The 16,169-nt window shown below is 36.8% G+C and overlaps 1 protein-coding gene across 3 annotated transcripts in view; it reads right to left on the bottom strand.

The window, feature by feature from the left end:
* The window catches only part of MIER3 (MIER family member 3), a 41,252-nt gene continuing 25,083 nt past the window's right edge, over positions 1-16,169 (bottom strand). For 2 of the 3 annotated variants that reach the window (XM_053590294.1, XM_053590296.1), the window contains 5 exons: positions 14,456-14,537; positions 12,322-12,416; positions 4,297-4,424; positions 4,071-4,213; positions 1-3,966 (listed from right to left, as the gene is read on the bottom strand). In XM_053590294.1, the coding sequence (XP_053446269.1) occupies positions 3,509-3,966; positions 4,071-4,213; positions 4,297-4,424; positions 12,322-12,416; positions 14,456-14,537 (906 nt within the window). In that variant the 3' untranslated portion in view covers positions 1-3,508. The remainder of the gene's footprint in view (positions 3,967-4,070; positions 4,214-4,296; positions 4,425-12,321; positions 12,417-14,455; positions 14,538-16,169) is intronic. The other variant, XM_053590295.1, reaches the window with a different exon arrangement.

Here is a 16,169-nt window from a genome sequence, read left to right as displayed (position 1 = left end):
AAAAGATTTCCAGATTTTTATTTCTGGAACTGTACACCAGGTATTAAAGTACAACAAATACAAAATAATGCTCAAAAAAATCAGTGTTTATGTACAAATATTAAAATCAATGCAACAATAGCAACTTCCTCTTGAACATCTGATACTAAAACTTGTTCTGATTGTCACTAATTTATCTCATACTCACAGGGTACTTATTTCAAACTGGGACAATTGGAATCACTGGTCATCTAAGAGGAATAATAATATCTACCATATTTAACAATAAAACTAATAGTTTCCTCCTTTTAGTGAAAAAATTAGGAACTTTTTAAAAAACATAGTAATGTCAATATTTTTATAAATTATTTCAATTCCCATTTGTAGACAATGTGCTTTGAAACTCTGGGCAAACAATCTCCTTGGTGGTCAGGTTTATTTGTTAGTTTACATTCAAAGTTGAAATACTAGAGACTTTGGTTAAATTAAATAGTATCACTATGCTCTATCAGATCTGGCATTCTCAAATATTTATGACCCTCGCTTTTAAAAATTAAAAAGGAAACAATTGCACAATTCTTTGACCTACTTGTACAGATTTAGTACTTTTTAAAACAGTATTCTACATCCTTCAAGTAAATTCAGCAGTTGACCATGACAAGAGGAAAACTGAACGTTTAAAAAGCTCGCATAAAAAAGGTGAAGTACAACTAACAAAAGTAAAGTATTGCTATAATCACAGCACCAGTTACACTTCTAAATGAATCCACTGTCCTCTGCAAACTCCCTGTACATTAAAGATATGTCAGCCAACACTGCAACTGCTCACCATGAATTTTTGGTTTGTTCATACGAAAATAATGCGGCAAAGGAAAAAAAAGAATTTATCACAGTTTGTTATAAGAATTGTGCTTAACACTTGATAATAAAGGCATTATTTCTTCATATGATTAAAAATCAGTTATTTTCATGCTTTCAAACGCAATTCTTTTAATAAACAGTAACAAATTCTGTTAAGATGTTTAAACGGAGAGAAAAAAACAGTAAATCCAGCTTTTAAAAGAAAATTTCAATAAATAGCTATTTTACATGGATAAAGTCATAGTGGTACAATTTATGAATGTCACATCAAGCATGCACAAAAATGGTATTATACATGGCAGAAGTAGTCAGAAAATATTGAATTAGATCTAAAAAGATATGAAGAATTTACACTTATATACAAAATCTTGCAAATTATTGCCTCATTTTAACAAGGAATTAAAAGTAAACGTTACCAGCTAGTTAGCACTCTCTAAGAGGCTAAAATCAGATTGGTATTTAAAAATCTACTAAACTAGCTGGAATTTATTTTTCTCTCATACCATTTTCTGGATTTTGGTCAAAAATCTTTATTTAAATAACTAAAGTGTCCATTCAACTTGCTGATAATCAAAACTTTAGATAAGAAACACTGTTTCCATCTTATATCAAGATCCCAGCAATGCATAGATAAACTGAATATATTACTGCATCAGCTACTGAGAATGGGCATGTTCATTTAAGTGCAACTGGTATTAGCATTCAGTCATCTTTGTGTAAATTATTTATACAGACCAGCGACTGTAAACCCAGAGTGAAAATTAAAGTTATAACAATGGAATATTATGGCCAGTATCTTACTAAATTATAGAAAGTGTACTGATTTTTAATAAAAGAAATAAGGTTCAAAGTTTAGCACAACAACACAGCAATAAGAAGCTGACAATCATGGAAAAAAATATTGGAAAGCAACACAGAGCCCAGGCTACCCATTATTTACTGTGTGCATACAGGAATGCTAGACTTCAGATGTATAAATTAAAGACTGATTTTAAGTTATTAACTACTTTCGTCCACTGTGCTAAATTTTACTGTAAATGTGCTACTGCGTAAACACTTCAAAGCAATCTTCATTAAAATGCTGCAAAGAAAAACAAGAAAACACATCATCCAAAACTAAGGATGTCATTGCAGTTCACAGTTTGTATAATAAATACCCTCCCTTTCGATCACTAATCACTACAACCTATCTACTCATCAGCACAACCTTGAAGCAACTTACAAATATTAGCAATGCAGCCAAACATTTAAGTTTTTTGCAAAGCAACACAACTAGTAAAAATCAAAAATTTTAACTAAGACGGTGCAAAAAGAAAAGAATTCTGCATTTTAACTATACTATAAAACCAAAGCTTATTATAGCCTAATACTGTATTACATAATGTTTGATTCACCTTATAACTTAAAAGATGCATGTCTACAGAGCAAAAATAGCCAAAGTTTATGACAATGGCTTCCCATTCACAATGTTTGGAATAAAAATACAACTAAGTTTGAGATATGTCAGAAGGTCTATTACTTTTTAAAACTTAAAAGTGGTAACGTACCATTCTATTTCAAATAGGAACTCACATTTTTCTTGCCAGGTGTTCAAGCTAAACAAAAAAGCTTAAATATACTTCAAGGTTCTACTGCATTAGGTATTAAATCTAGAAGTCCCTCTAAATATTAACACTTTGAACTGCAGTGCTACAAACAACTTAAGAGGTGTCTCAAAATGTAAACCATTGAGTGGTAACATGCTAGGCTTTGTAGACTGTGCCTCTGCAAGTCAACTGCCTCAGGATAAACTGAATTATCAATGACCGGTATGATTTGTAAGATTACAATCTTGACAATGGTGGACAAAACCCCATCTGAATACCACATCTTCAAATGCCAAATTTTTAGCCATAAATGTTACACAGAAATCTCCTGGCAGCAAAATGGCCAATTCTGTGTAAGGTAGCCCTGGTCTAGAATTTTGAAACAGGATCCAAGCAAGTGTCTTCATAACTTGCACACAGTTCCTCGTGCTGGCTTCCATAAAGATGGACTTGCTGTTTTGTAAACTGAAGTGCTCTAGTTGAATAACATGAGAGAAGTTTCTATTTTAAAAAAATCCTTGCATGTTTGTGCAGTTTAAAGAAACCTACCCCTGCTTTTATTAATTAAGAAAATAAAACCAAAAAAATGCTACATTGAGCAGGGATCGGGATCGGTACCTGTAAACATTGTTATTCCACTGCATCCGTTACGGCAAAAGGAATTTACACGAAAAGAAGCCACACCATTCAGTTCAGAACATCTGTGCTGGTTTTGAGCTTGTGGCCTCTGTCTACAGGTTTTAAAATTGGGAGTGAGGGCAGTGGGGAACAGAAAAGGATAGAAAAAGAAGTGGGGGCGGAGAAGAGGTATTGGGGGATGAGGAAGAGAGAAGCAGAGCTTAAAGCTGCACCACAGAGTTCAATCTTAGTTCCCAACTCTGCTGATCATAGTTCATTTCCACATTTATGGATTGAAAAATGAAAATACTCTTGATAAATCAAGATATAGTTCTATACATACTGACATCACTGATGTCATAGTGAAAAAGGTTCAAACTTCCAGTGAAAGACTATGCAAACCTGATAGCTCCCCTCAAGTTTACTGAGACTGCACACCCACTGTTTTGGGTTCCTTCCCTCTGTCACTCAGAGTGAAGGGCAGCGTGCTGATGCAGAGTGTGGGCACTGATGAAACCATTGGTCTCGTTGGCAGACAGACTGCCAAAGTCAGCCACAGAGACGGCCATTTTGGCACTGGTGATATGATGTGTGTGATTTTCAAAGTCCACACCCAGATTATTTACAGAAACCTCATTCATAAAAGATTCAGGGACGGCAATGCCCATTTTCAATCTCTTTGCTGGTCTTTCTGACTCTTCACTGCACATGTTCATAGGATTTAGCTCCGAATGATAAAATCCAGTCTCAAATAAATTAAAACAATCACTTTCCCCATTGCTGGGCAGGGTGAGTAACTCTTCTGTTACAACAGGCACATGATTTGCTTGTCCACGGGGTGTGTTGCCCAGTGGAGGAAAGCTATCATCCAAACAGTTCACGTCCGTGGAGTTGCAGACGGTCGCTACACTGTTTGTCAAAGCTAAAAAGAAACAGAAAAAGGTTTAAGTAAGTGGTCCTGTGATCTCAAACAACGAGGACACAATTTTATAACTATACTAATGCATGAAAAGATCCTCATTTTACCCGTCAAGTCACTGGCAGTGAAAGAGTTGAGAATATTAAGCTGTTGATCAGGAATAGGCTCAGGCCGGTTAGAAGTTAAGGCTGAAGAATTTACCGTCCCACCCAAAGCTTCCGTTTCATCTACCAGACGATCCATGTAGTCCCTGAAAAACACACCACAATAATTTTATGACTGCACATCACAGTTAAAAATAAAAGTCATGAAGTTCCAGCCCATGGTACTTACGTAACTCCAGGGTGATGGTTGTATCGTTTCTTTCCAAATCTTGTCTGTTGAGCAAAGTAATCATAACGTTCGGATTTCTTCCACATATAGTAGAATGCTACACATTCAGCAACTGTTCTAGTTCTCACCTATCAACAAAAGTTGAATTTTAAAAATAAACTAACAGGCCGAGTGCAGTGGTTCATGCCTATAATCCCAGCACTCAGGGAGGCTGAGGCAGATGGATAGCTTGAGCTCACAAGTTCGAGACCAACTGGAGCCAAAGCAAGACCCTGTCTTTACTAAAACAGAAAAAACTGAGGCAAGAGGATCACTTGAGCCCAAGAGTTGGGGGTTGCTGTGAGCTGTGATGCCACGGCACTCTACCCAGGGTCAAGAGAATGAGACTCTGCCTCAAAAAATAAAAAATAAATAAAGTAACAAACTCAACCCATTTTTAAAGCAATTTATTCCCCTACAACACTGTAACTTCAATCCATGGTTCTGATTTTCTATCCTCACAATTATTAAATTTTGAACACTTTTATTAGTGAAATGTCTTTACTTTTAATAATGAAGCCACTTTCAAAAGCCCCAAGTTGTTTTCATAAAGATTAGAATATATTAGTTTACAAAACAAATGTGTGTCCAGAAATTATTTTACCCATTTCCTGAAAATTCTAAACCACTGGCACATCCTTTATTTTTCTTCATTGAACTCACACTGAGATTCTGAGTATAGTGAAGGGCTCTTGACTTTGGGTTAACCAACCCCTAAGGAGTCCCTAAATGGATTTCATTGGGATCTATTAATTCCCAAAATTATATGCAGGTATACTTTTCTGAGGAGAAGGAATATAGTCTCATTGGATTATCAAAGGGTTCCATTATTCAAAAAAGATTAAGAACCTTTGGCAAAGGAATCAACAATCTATAGCAGCTATAGCATGTAGAATTTAACATGATTTGCTGGCTAAAGGCAGGAGGATTTTTTCCCCTTCAACATGGCTCTCAGCTCCAACAGATTTTGATAATAACAACAATAAAATTTGAGCTTCACCAATTTGGCTTCATAAACTAGGGCTCGTCTAACTATATACAGCCACAGACATGAATTCAGAAGTATGAACAAAATTCTTTATCCTTATCCTATGCACACTTTCTCCTCTGCTTAATCAGTACCCAAATAAAGAAATTTCTGTATCTCTCTCCTGATTCCTGGGCAAGTTATGATGTAAGATCAATAATATAGAACAATTTTTTAAACAAAGAAATACAGTATACCTTGTGATAAACACCACTAACTATAAGACTTTGCAGAGAAGACCTATTCTGTCTTATTCACTGATGTATTTCCAGTGCATAAAACAATGTCTGCTGGGGTGGATGGACATAATTGTTTTTGGAATGAATGAATGCAGTTTATTTCATAAATCATTACAAAACTGATGGTTTTATTTTTATTTAACAGGACAACCAAAGCTTCTTTAAAAAAAATTTTTTTTTTTAATTGAGACAGTCTCATTATGTCACCCTCAGTAGAGTGCCATGGCACTGGCTCACAGTAACTTCAAACTCTTGGGCTTAAGTGATTTTCTTGCCTCAGCCTCCCAAGTAGCTGGGACTACAGGCACCCGCCACAATGCCCAGCTATTTGTCTTTCATTGCAGTTGTCATTGTTGTTTAGCTGGCCCGGGCCAGGTTCTAACCCACCAGCCAGGGTGTATGTGGCCAGCGCCCTACCCACTAAGCTATGGGTGCTGCCTTCTTTAAAATTTTTTTATCTAGGGGGAGGAGCAAAATGGCGGCTAAGTAACATCTTCCTTGCAACTGGGCAAGTTGAGATGGGGAGAGAAGACTCCGGTATCTCTGGCTGGTGGGATCTTCCCAGAAATATCCCTTTGGGGACACAGGGAGTCAGCGAGAGACTTCTAGACCCCATGAGGAGGACAAAGCAGTAGAGAACTGGACTCTTCTAAACCCCTCCCCCCTTTTATTTCTTTCTTTTTTTCCCTTTCTGCTCTTCAACCTTCTCATCCTTCTGGTCCTCTACCAAAAGGACTCATTGAAACCCTAGCCCAGAGACACAACAACTTAAATGAGCAAGAGGAGGTGAAAGGAAAATTAGGGGAGGGAAACAGATAAAAGAAATCACTCATGAGGAAGAATCAGCAGAAAACTCCTGGCAACATGAAGAACCAGTCCAGAGCAACGCCCCCAAGGGACCATGAAGTAGCTACTGCAGAGGACTCCACCTATAAAGAAATGTTAGAAATGACAGAAAGGAAATTTAGAATACAGATGATGAAAACAATGAAGGAAATGATGGAAACAATGAAGGAAACTGCTGATAAAGTGGAAAAGAACCAAAAGGAAATCCAAAAACAGAATCAAATAAGAGATGAACAATATGAAGAATATAGAAAGGATATAGCAGAGCTGAAGGAAATGAAGTAATTGGGGAACCTAAAGATGCAATAGAAAGTATCAACAACAGATTAGACGATGCAGAAGAAAGAATCTCAGAGGTAGAGGACAAAGCTCTTGAGATAACTCAGATAGTTAAAGAGGCAGAAAAGAAGAGAGAGAAAACAGAACATTCACTGACAGAATTATGGGACTTTATGAAGTGTTCAAACGTATGAGTGATAGGTATCCCAGAAGGGGAAGAAGAATGCCCCAGGGGAATGGAAGCCATACAAGAGAATATTATAAATGAAAATTCCCCAAATATCACCAAAGATTCTGACACACTCCCTTCAGAGGGATATTGGACCCCAGGTCACCTCAACTCTAACCAAGCTTTTCCAAGACACATTGTGATGAACCTGTCCAAAGTCAAGACAAAAGAAAAGATTCTGCAACCTGCCAGGAGTAAGCGCCAGTTGACCTACAGGGGCAAATCCATCAGGGTGACTGCAGACTTCTCTAATGAAACTTTCCAAGTAATAAGACAATGGTCATCTAGCTTTAATCTACTTAAACAGAACAATTTCTAGCCCAGAATTCTATATCCTGCTAAACTAAGCTTCAAAATTGATGAAGAAATCAAATCATTTACTGATATGCAAACATTGAGGAAATGTGTCACAAGACCAGCTCTATGGGAAATACTTCAACCTGTTCTACACACTGACCATCACAATGGATCAATAGCAAAGTAAGAACTCAGAAATTTAAAGGACAGAACCTAACTTCCGCAATGATGGCAAAAGATGAAACTAAACAATGGACTCTCACAAAATAAGATTAATAGAATACTACCACACTCATCAATTATCTCAGTAAATGTTAATGGCTTGAATTCTCCACTGAAAAGGCACAGATTGGCTGACTGGATTAAAAAACACAAGCCATCCATTTGCTGTCTACAGGAAACACACCTGGCTTCAAAAGATAAATTAAAACCCAAGTTAAGGGTTGGAAGACAATTTTTCAGGCAAACGGAATTCAGAAGAAAACAGGGTTTGCAATTTTATTTTCAGATACATGTGGATTTAAAGCAACTAAAGTCAAAAAAGACAAAGGGAAAAATACAGTAAGAAAACATTTCAATTCTAAATATTTATGCACCCAACTTAAATGCTCCCAGATTCTTGAAATAGACCTTACTCAGTCTGAGCAATATGATATCTGATAATACCATAATAACAGGGGACTTTAACACTCCTCTTACAGAGCAAGACAGATCCTCTAAATAGAAATTAAACAAAGATATAAGGCACTTCAATGAGACTCTAGAACAACTGTGCTTGATAGACGCATACAGAACACTCCATCCCAAAGATAAAGAATATATATTCTTCTCATCGCCCCATGGAACACTCTCAAAAATTGATCATATCCTAGGACACAAAACAAACCTCAACAGAATCAAAAGAATTAAAACTTTACCTTGTTATCTTCTCAGACCACAAGGCCCTAAAAGTGGATCTCAACTCCAACAAAAACATTCAACCCCACACAAAGGCATGGAAATTAAACAACTTTATGATGAATGACAGTTGGGTGCAGGAAGAAATAAAAGAGGAAATCATTAACTTCCTTGAGCATAACAACAATGAAGACACAAGCTGCCAAAACCTGTGGGATACTGCAAAAGCAGTTCTGAGAGGAAAATTTATGGCTTTAGATGCCTACATTCGAAAAACACAAAGAGAGCACATCAACAAACTCACAAGCCATCTTATGGAATTGGAAAAAGAAGAACAATCTAAGCCTAAACCCAGCAGAAAAGAAATCTCCAAAATTAAATTAGAGACCAATGAAATTGAAAACAAAAGAATCATTCAGAAAATTAATGAAACAAGGACTTGGTTTTTTGAAAAAATAAATAAAATAGACAAATCTTTGGCCAGACTAACTAGACATAGAAAAGTAAAATCTCTAGTAATTTCAATCAGAAACGATAAAGGGGAAATAACAACTGATGCCACAGAGATAGATACAAGAGATCATCTCTGAATACTACCAGAAACTCTATGCCCAAAAATTTGGCAATGTGAAGGAAATGGATCAATATTTGAAATCACACCCTCTGCCTAGACTTAGCCAGGAGGAAATAGAGCTCCTGAACAGACTAATTTCAAGCACTGAGATCAAAGAAACAATAAAACAATCTCCCAACAAAAAAATGCCATGGTCTAGATGGCTTCACACCAAAATTCTATCAAACCTTCAAAGAAGAGCTTATTTCCATACTGCAGAAATTATTCCAAAAGATTGAAGAGGAAGGAATCTTCCCCAACAAGTTCTATGAACCAAACATCACCCTGATAGCAAAACCAGGAAAAGACACAACTAAAAAGGAGAATTTCAGACCAATTTCACTAATGAATATAGATGAAAAAATTCTCAACAAAATCCTAGCCAACAGATGACAGCTTATCATCAAAAAAGTCATACATCAGGGTGGTGGCCTGTGGCTGAAAGGAGTAGGGCGCTGGCCCCATATACCGGAGGTGGTTGGTTCAAACCCGGCCCTGGCCAAAAACTGCAAAAATATAAATAAATAACTAAAATAAAAATAAAGAAAAAGTCATACATCATGATCAAGTAGGTTTTATCCCCAGGGATGAAGGCTGTTTTAACATACGCAACTCCATAAATGTTACTCACCTTATCAACAGAAGCAAAAAAACAAAAACCATATGATCCTCTTAATAGATACAGAAAAAGCATTCGACAAAATGCAGCATCCTTTTCTAATTAGCACATTGAAGAGTATAGGCATAGGTGGCACATTTCTTAAACTGATCGAAGGTATCTATGACAAACCCACAGTTAATATTTTACTGAATGGAGTAAAACTGAAAACTTTTCCTCTTAGAACTGGAACCACATAAGGTTGTCCTCTGTCACCATTACTATTCAACATAGTGCTGGAACTTCTAGCCAATACAAGGAAATAAAGGGCATCCAAATGGGAGCACAGGAGGAACTCTCCCTCTTTGCTGACAATATGATCTTATACTTAGAGAACCCCAAAGATTCAACCATAAGACTCCTGGAAGTCATCAAAAAATATAGTAATGTCTCAGGATATAAAATCAATGGCCACAAGTCAGTAGCCTTTGTATATGCCAATAACAGCCAAGATGAGAGGCTAATCAAGGATTCAACTCCTTTCACCATAGCTTCAAAGAAAATGAAATACCTAGGAATATACCTAACAAAAGAGGTGAAGGACCTCTATAAAGAAAATTATGAAACCCTAAGAAAGGAAATAGCACAGGATATTAACAAATTGAAGAACGTACCATGCTTATGGCTGGGAGGAATCAACATTGTCAAAATGTCTATATTTCCCAAACCAATCTACCAATTCAATGCCCTCCCTATTAAAATACCAACATCGTACTTTCAAGACTTGGAAAAAACGATTCTGTGTTTTGCATGGAACCAGAAAAAAACCTGTATAGCTAAGGCAGTTCTTAGTAATAAAAACTAAGCCGGGGCATCAGCATACCAGATTTTAGGCTATACTACAAAGCCATAGTGGTCAAGACAGCATGGTATTGGCACAAAAATAGAGACATAGACATTTGGAATCGAATAGAAAACCAGGAAATGAAACTAACATCTTACAACTACCTAATCTTCAATAAACCAAACAAGACCATACCTTAGGGGAAAGACTCCCTATTCAATAAATGGTGCTGAGAGAACTGGATATCCACATGTAAAAGACTGAAACTGGACCCACACCTTTCTCCACTCACAAAAATTGATTCAAGATGGATAAAGGACTTCAATTTAAGGCATGAAACAATAAAATTCCTCAAAGAAAGCATAGGGAAACACTGAAGATACCAGCCCGGGGAATGACTTCCTGAAGACGACTGCCATGGCAATAGCAACAACAACAAAAATAAACTTCATCACCTGAAGTCCACAGTTTATTTATTTATTTATTTATTTATTTATTTATTTTTGCGATAAGAGTCTCAAGCTATTGCCCTGGGTAGAGTGTCATGGCATCACAGCTAACAGCAACCTCCAACTCCTAGGCAATTCTCCTGCTTCCGCCTCCCAAGTAGCTGGGACTACAGGCGCCTGCCACAATGCCTGGCTATTTTTTGGTTGCAGCGGTTGTTGTTTGGCGGGCTGGATTGGAACCCACCAGCTCAGGTGTATGTGGCTGGCGCCTTAGATGCTTGAGCCACAGGGCAGGGCCAAGTCCACAGTTTACATCAGAGTTCATTCTTGATGTACCCTGTATGTGTTTTGACCAATCTCCAACAACATATATCCACCATTAAAGTACCAACACAAGACAGTTTCATTGCACTTAAAATCTCGTGCTCCACCTCTTATTCATCTCTCCCTCCCACCTAAACCTGCCCTGGCAAGCAGTGATCTTGTTAATGTATCCATAGTTTCACCTTTTCTACAATGTAATATAGTTGTAGTCTTTTCAGATTGGCTCCCTTCACTTAGTAATACACATTTAAGATTTCTCACGTCTCTTTGTGACTTGGTAGCTCATTTTTTTATTTGTTTTTTTTTTTGTAGTTTTTGGCTGGGGCCAGGTTTGAACCTGCCACCTCCGGTATATGGGGCCAGCGCCCAACTCTTTTGAGCCACAGGTGTCTGGCAGCTCATTTTTCTAAACACAGAAGAAACATCTAGGTGTGCCACAGTTTATCCATTCACCTTAAAGGACATATTGGTTCCTCCCAAGTCTTGGCAATTATGATTAAGTTGCTATAAATACTTGTGTGCACATTCTGTGTGGACATAAGTTCTCAACTCATCTGGGGAAATACCAGGGAGCAGAATTGCTAAATCATATGGTAAGAGTATGTCTGGTTTTATAAGGAACTGCCGAACCATCTTCCAAAGTGGCTGTACCATTTTGCATCCCCACCAGCAATGTCCAAAGTTCCTATTGCTCCATATCCTTGCCAGCATTTGGTGGTGGTAGAATAAATTTTTTAGTTGCTTTTAGTAATAATGCTTCTTCTAGCACTGCAGTTTTCACTGCTGAAGAGAAATTTTTGAGGCCACAAATCTCTGAATAGTTTGGAAAAAAAAAAGTCAAGGAAAAACATAAAAGAGTAAGGCTTCCTGAATCCACTTGCTGTGAATAGAATAACTATCAGCCATCCCTTGCCAGGCTGTGGCGTCTATGAGCAAATTCCAGTTATGTTTATAGTGATACATGAAATGTAAATGCCAGGAAAATATTAACAAGTTGTTGCTACTCAAATGACTCACAGATTTTTGTTTTTTTTTTTGAGACAGAATCTCACTTTATCTCCCTGGTTAAAGTATCGTGGTGTCATGGCGTCACAGCTCACAGCAACTGCAAACTCTTGGGCTCAGGTGATCCTCTTACCTCAGTTTTTCATTTTTAGTAGAAATAGGGTCTCTTTTGCTTAAGCTGGTCTCGAACTCCTGAGCTCAAGCAATCCACCCGCCTTGGCCTCCCAGAGTGCTAGGATTACAGGTGTGAGCCACCGCACCTGGCTGTGACTCACAAATTAGTTGCTTATATTCACTGTAATAATAAGCAATTTTTCTATACTAATTTGCTTAACTCACCTTATTCTTTTGTATAAGATGAAAATCTTTTCCAAAAAGCATGAGTGCATGTTCAAAGCTTCGGCATTCTTCTTCTGTCCATGCAGTCATTCCTTCTAAAAAGAAAATTAACATAAAATCCATTGTCCTCAAAACTCTTTTATGAAAATCACTGGTTTATTTTCAGTATGTTTTCCTTGTAAAAGGCCATAATACAGACATATTCTCTTTTTCTCCCCCCTCACCACCCCCCACAAATTCTGTACATAGGAGATTTCAGTTAGGATTACTGAAAGTACACACACTATAAATCTTATCAGTAAGCCCAGAATACAAACACAGAGACATTGGGCTCTTTCCTCTGCATTGTGAGGTAAGACTTTAATACTTTTCTGTAGCCTATGCTTGTTTTTATGATTTTTTTTTAAATTTTAAATAAGCATATATTATTTTTAAATTTCGAAAAAAGGGGGCTATTTCCTTCATGGAGAAAATAAGCTCTGTTTTGGTATTACATCAAAACTATTAAGTTCTTTAGAGGGCATAAATAAAGTATAATCAACATGTATTTATTTAAAGTTGGAGTGTCCTACTCTTGAAATTTAAAGAGAATAAGAAATAGTCCATGCTCTCCAAAACACTAAATCCTATTCAACTTCCCAGCAGATATTAAAGTTGGCAACTTCAAAATCTCCTTGGAGTAGAGATGTGGAAGGTATCACTGGATTATAGCTTAGACTTAAAAGTTAGCTTATTACTCCGAAGTGTCTCACTCAAGGATACTGGGAACCAGATCCCCAAGCCATTAATAATCCATCCACAATAAAGTTGAAAAATAGTTAGAATTAAGAAGAAACCTGTATTGAGGTTTTTTTTTTTTTTTTTGGTTTGTTTGTTTTTTTGAGACAGAGTGTCACTACGTTGTCCTTGGTAGAGTGCTATGGCATCACAGCTCACAGCAACCTCAAACTCTTGGGTTTAATCGATTATCTTGCCTCAATCTCCCAAGTAGCTAGGACTACAGGCACCTGCCATAACGCCCGGTTATTTTGTGTTGCAGCTGTCATTGTTGTTTAGCTGGCCCGGGCCAGTTTCAAACCTGTCAGCCTCAGTGTATGTGGCTGGCACTGTAACCACTGTGCTACAGGCACCAAGCCCAGTATTTAGTTTTGAAGAGTTTTGAGAGCCCAATAAAATTTTTTCATGGCTCAGCACCCGCAGCTCAATAATTAGGATGCTAGCCACATATACCAGGGCTAGCAGGTTCAAACCTAGCCTGGGCCTGCTAAACAACAATGGCAACAACAACAAAAAAATAGCTGGGTGTTGTGGCAGGCACCTGTAGTTCCAGTTACTTGGGAGGCTGAGGCAAGAGAATCGCTTAAGCCCAAGAGTTTGAGGTTGCTGTGAGCTATGATGCCATAGCACTATACAGAGGGTAACAAAGTGAAATTGTCTCAAAAAAAAAAAAAACAGATAAAATATTTGCAAAGCAGCAGCTTTATTATAAGAGAAACATTTCAATGGACTATCTCAATATACAAATTTAAATGTACTACTTCAGCTTTTATATTTTTCTAAGCCATTAACATACTAATATGTATTATTTTCACTCTACATATATTTAACGAACCTATGGTACATACAATTCATTTACACAGTGACCAAAAGATAGTGAAATAAAGGTTAATTATTTTCCTTGACACACACAAAAGAAAACCTAAGCACTGCAAAAATGTTATTACAAGGTTACTAAAAATACACATCTTCCAATAAATTTAACAGAATATATTATGCATGTTACTTTTAAAGCCTTAATCTCCTTTTCATTTCCTGTTGTGTTTTTTTAAAAACATAATAAAAACTTTTGCAATAAAATTATAAAATCTTTCTTTTTAATTACTTTGGATTATTGTCATGTCTGGGGTCTGTTTTGTTCTGTAACTATTGTTTCAAGAAAGTAGAGGTGACGGGCGTAACTAATTTGAATTTTAACAATCTCTGGTACATCTAAAAATAGAGGGCAAAAAAAGGAAAAGATTATTGGCTATGAAGATGAAAACATCTTATAAAAGTGTTATAGAGCACTCTGTTCCTTACAATATTTTGCTTATTCTGATCACCGTATGATTGTCCCCTGTCACTTCTCTCTCACCTTGAGATGCCTTTCCATTGCAGCAGTACCTTTCAATTGCTTCCTTCACATTGTGGTTACACTTGAGAAGTTCATATAATGCCTAGGAGAGAGAGAAGGAATAAAACATTTGGTGAAAATTACTAAAAGTTCACACTTAATAGCATTTAAGAAAACAGGTGGAGTCTTGACAAATGCTGACTGGCGAATGGTCCCTAATTTTAGAAAACTTCAGGGTATGTTTGCCCAGGCATTTAGTTTACATAACTATCTTGCAGACTGACTCTGGTACTACTTGATTTGTTCACTCTTACTCTAAATCTCAGACATCACTGACTTGTATCATTCTTGACTCTTTTTTCTTTTGATTGCGGGGCCTTCTGAGCTAGGGCATACCCCTATCTTGGATGACTTTTTCTAGTTGGGAAAAATTAGAACTATGGCTGTCTCTTGATGTCATTTCTTTTCTTCCCTATCCTTTAGAGGGTTTTTTTTTTTTGGCAGTTTTTGGCTGGGGTTGGGTTTGAACCTGTCACCTCCGGCATATGGGGCCGATGCCCTACTCCTTTGAGCCATAGGCACCGCCCCCTTTAGAGTTTTAATAAAAGAGAACAAAGCAAAATGGCCTGGAATGGTAATACTGGTACTTTTGTGACTGGTTTATAATGGTCTCAGCTATTTCTATTTATTATAAAATATTTTTTAAATTAGAATTTTTTCCTATTAAAGCTGTTTGGAATTATGAACATAATCAACAATAACAAAATTCATTAAAAATTAAATATTCCATCTTCCTAAGTAAGTTTCAAGGGAGATAAGGATAACTTAATATTAGAAAAACTTTTAATGTATCAATAGGCTGCATTAAAAAACAACTTCTATACTAATTGATCTGATCACTGTATGTTACATGTACTGAAATATCAGTATGTACCTCATAATTATGTATAATTACATGTCAATTTTAAAAATCTCAACAACTGGTGTAAAAGCAACTGATAAATCAATAATTATTTCTAACTAAAAACACAAAAACTGTAATAGTTATAAATACTAAAGACAGCCTATATTGGAGACTACTTTACTACTTCCACCAAAACCTGGCTCCAAATTATGTTTTTTTTAGAGACAGAGTCTCACTTTGTCACCCTTGGTAGAGTGCTGTAGCGTCACAGCGCACAGCAACCTCAAACTCTCGGGTTCAAGTGATCCTCTTGTCTCAGCCTCACAAGTAGCTTGGACTAAAAGGTGCCCGCCACAACACCCGGCTATTTTTATAGGCGGGGGTCTCACTCTGGCTCAGGTTGGTCTCAAACCTGTGAGCTCAGGCACACCCACCTTGGCCTCACAGTGTGGTAGGATTACAGGCATGAGCCTTCGCGCCCAGCCTCCAAATTACTACTAATACCAAAGTCTCTGAGAGTTATGCCTAATAATTAAGAAATTAAAAAAAAAAAGGAAAGAAAACAGGAATAAGAGATATAATGGTAAGGAAGGAAAAAAGCATAATTTAATAATGACTTTAAAACCAGAAAAGCACCCCATAATACAATAAAAATCATATTAATAATAAATTTTTATAACAAATTAGAAAGCCCAAGATAAACAACTGAAGAATCAAAGTTTTAATAGCTTAAAATAAAATTAAAAATAAAATTATTTCTCTATGTCAAAATACAATGGTATGGTAGAAAGCCCCTTTACAATAGCACTAAATATACATGCAAAAGATACT

Source organism: Nycticebus coucang, chromosome 1 (assembly GCF_027406575.1).
Source record: "Nycticebus coucang isolate mNycCou1 chromosome 1, mNycCou1.pri, whole genome shotgun sequence".
Lineage (NCBI taxonomy): Eukaryota > Metazoa > Chordata > Mammalia > Primates > Lorisidae > Nycticebus > Nycticebus coucang.
This window is presented reverse-complemented; position numbering and strand designations above follow the sequence as displayed.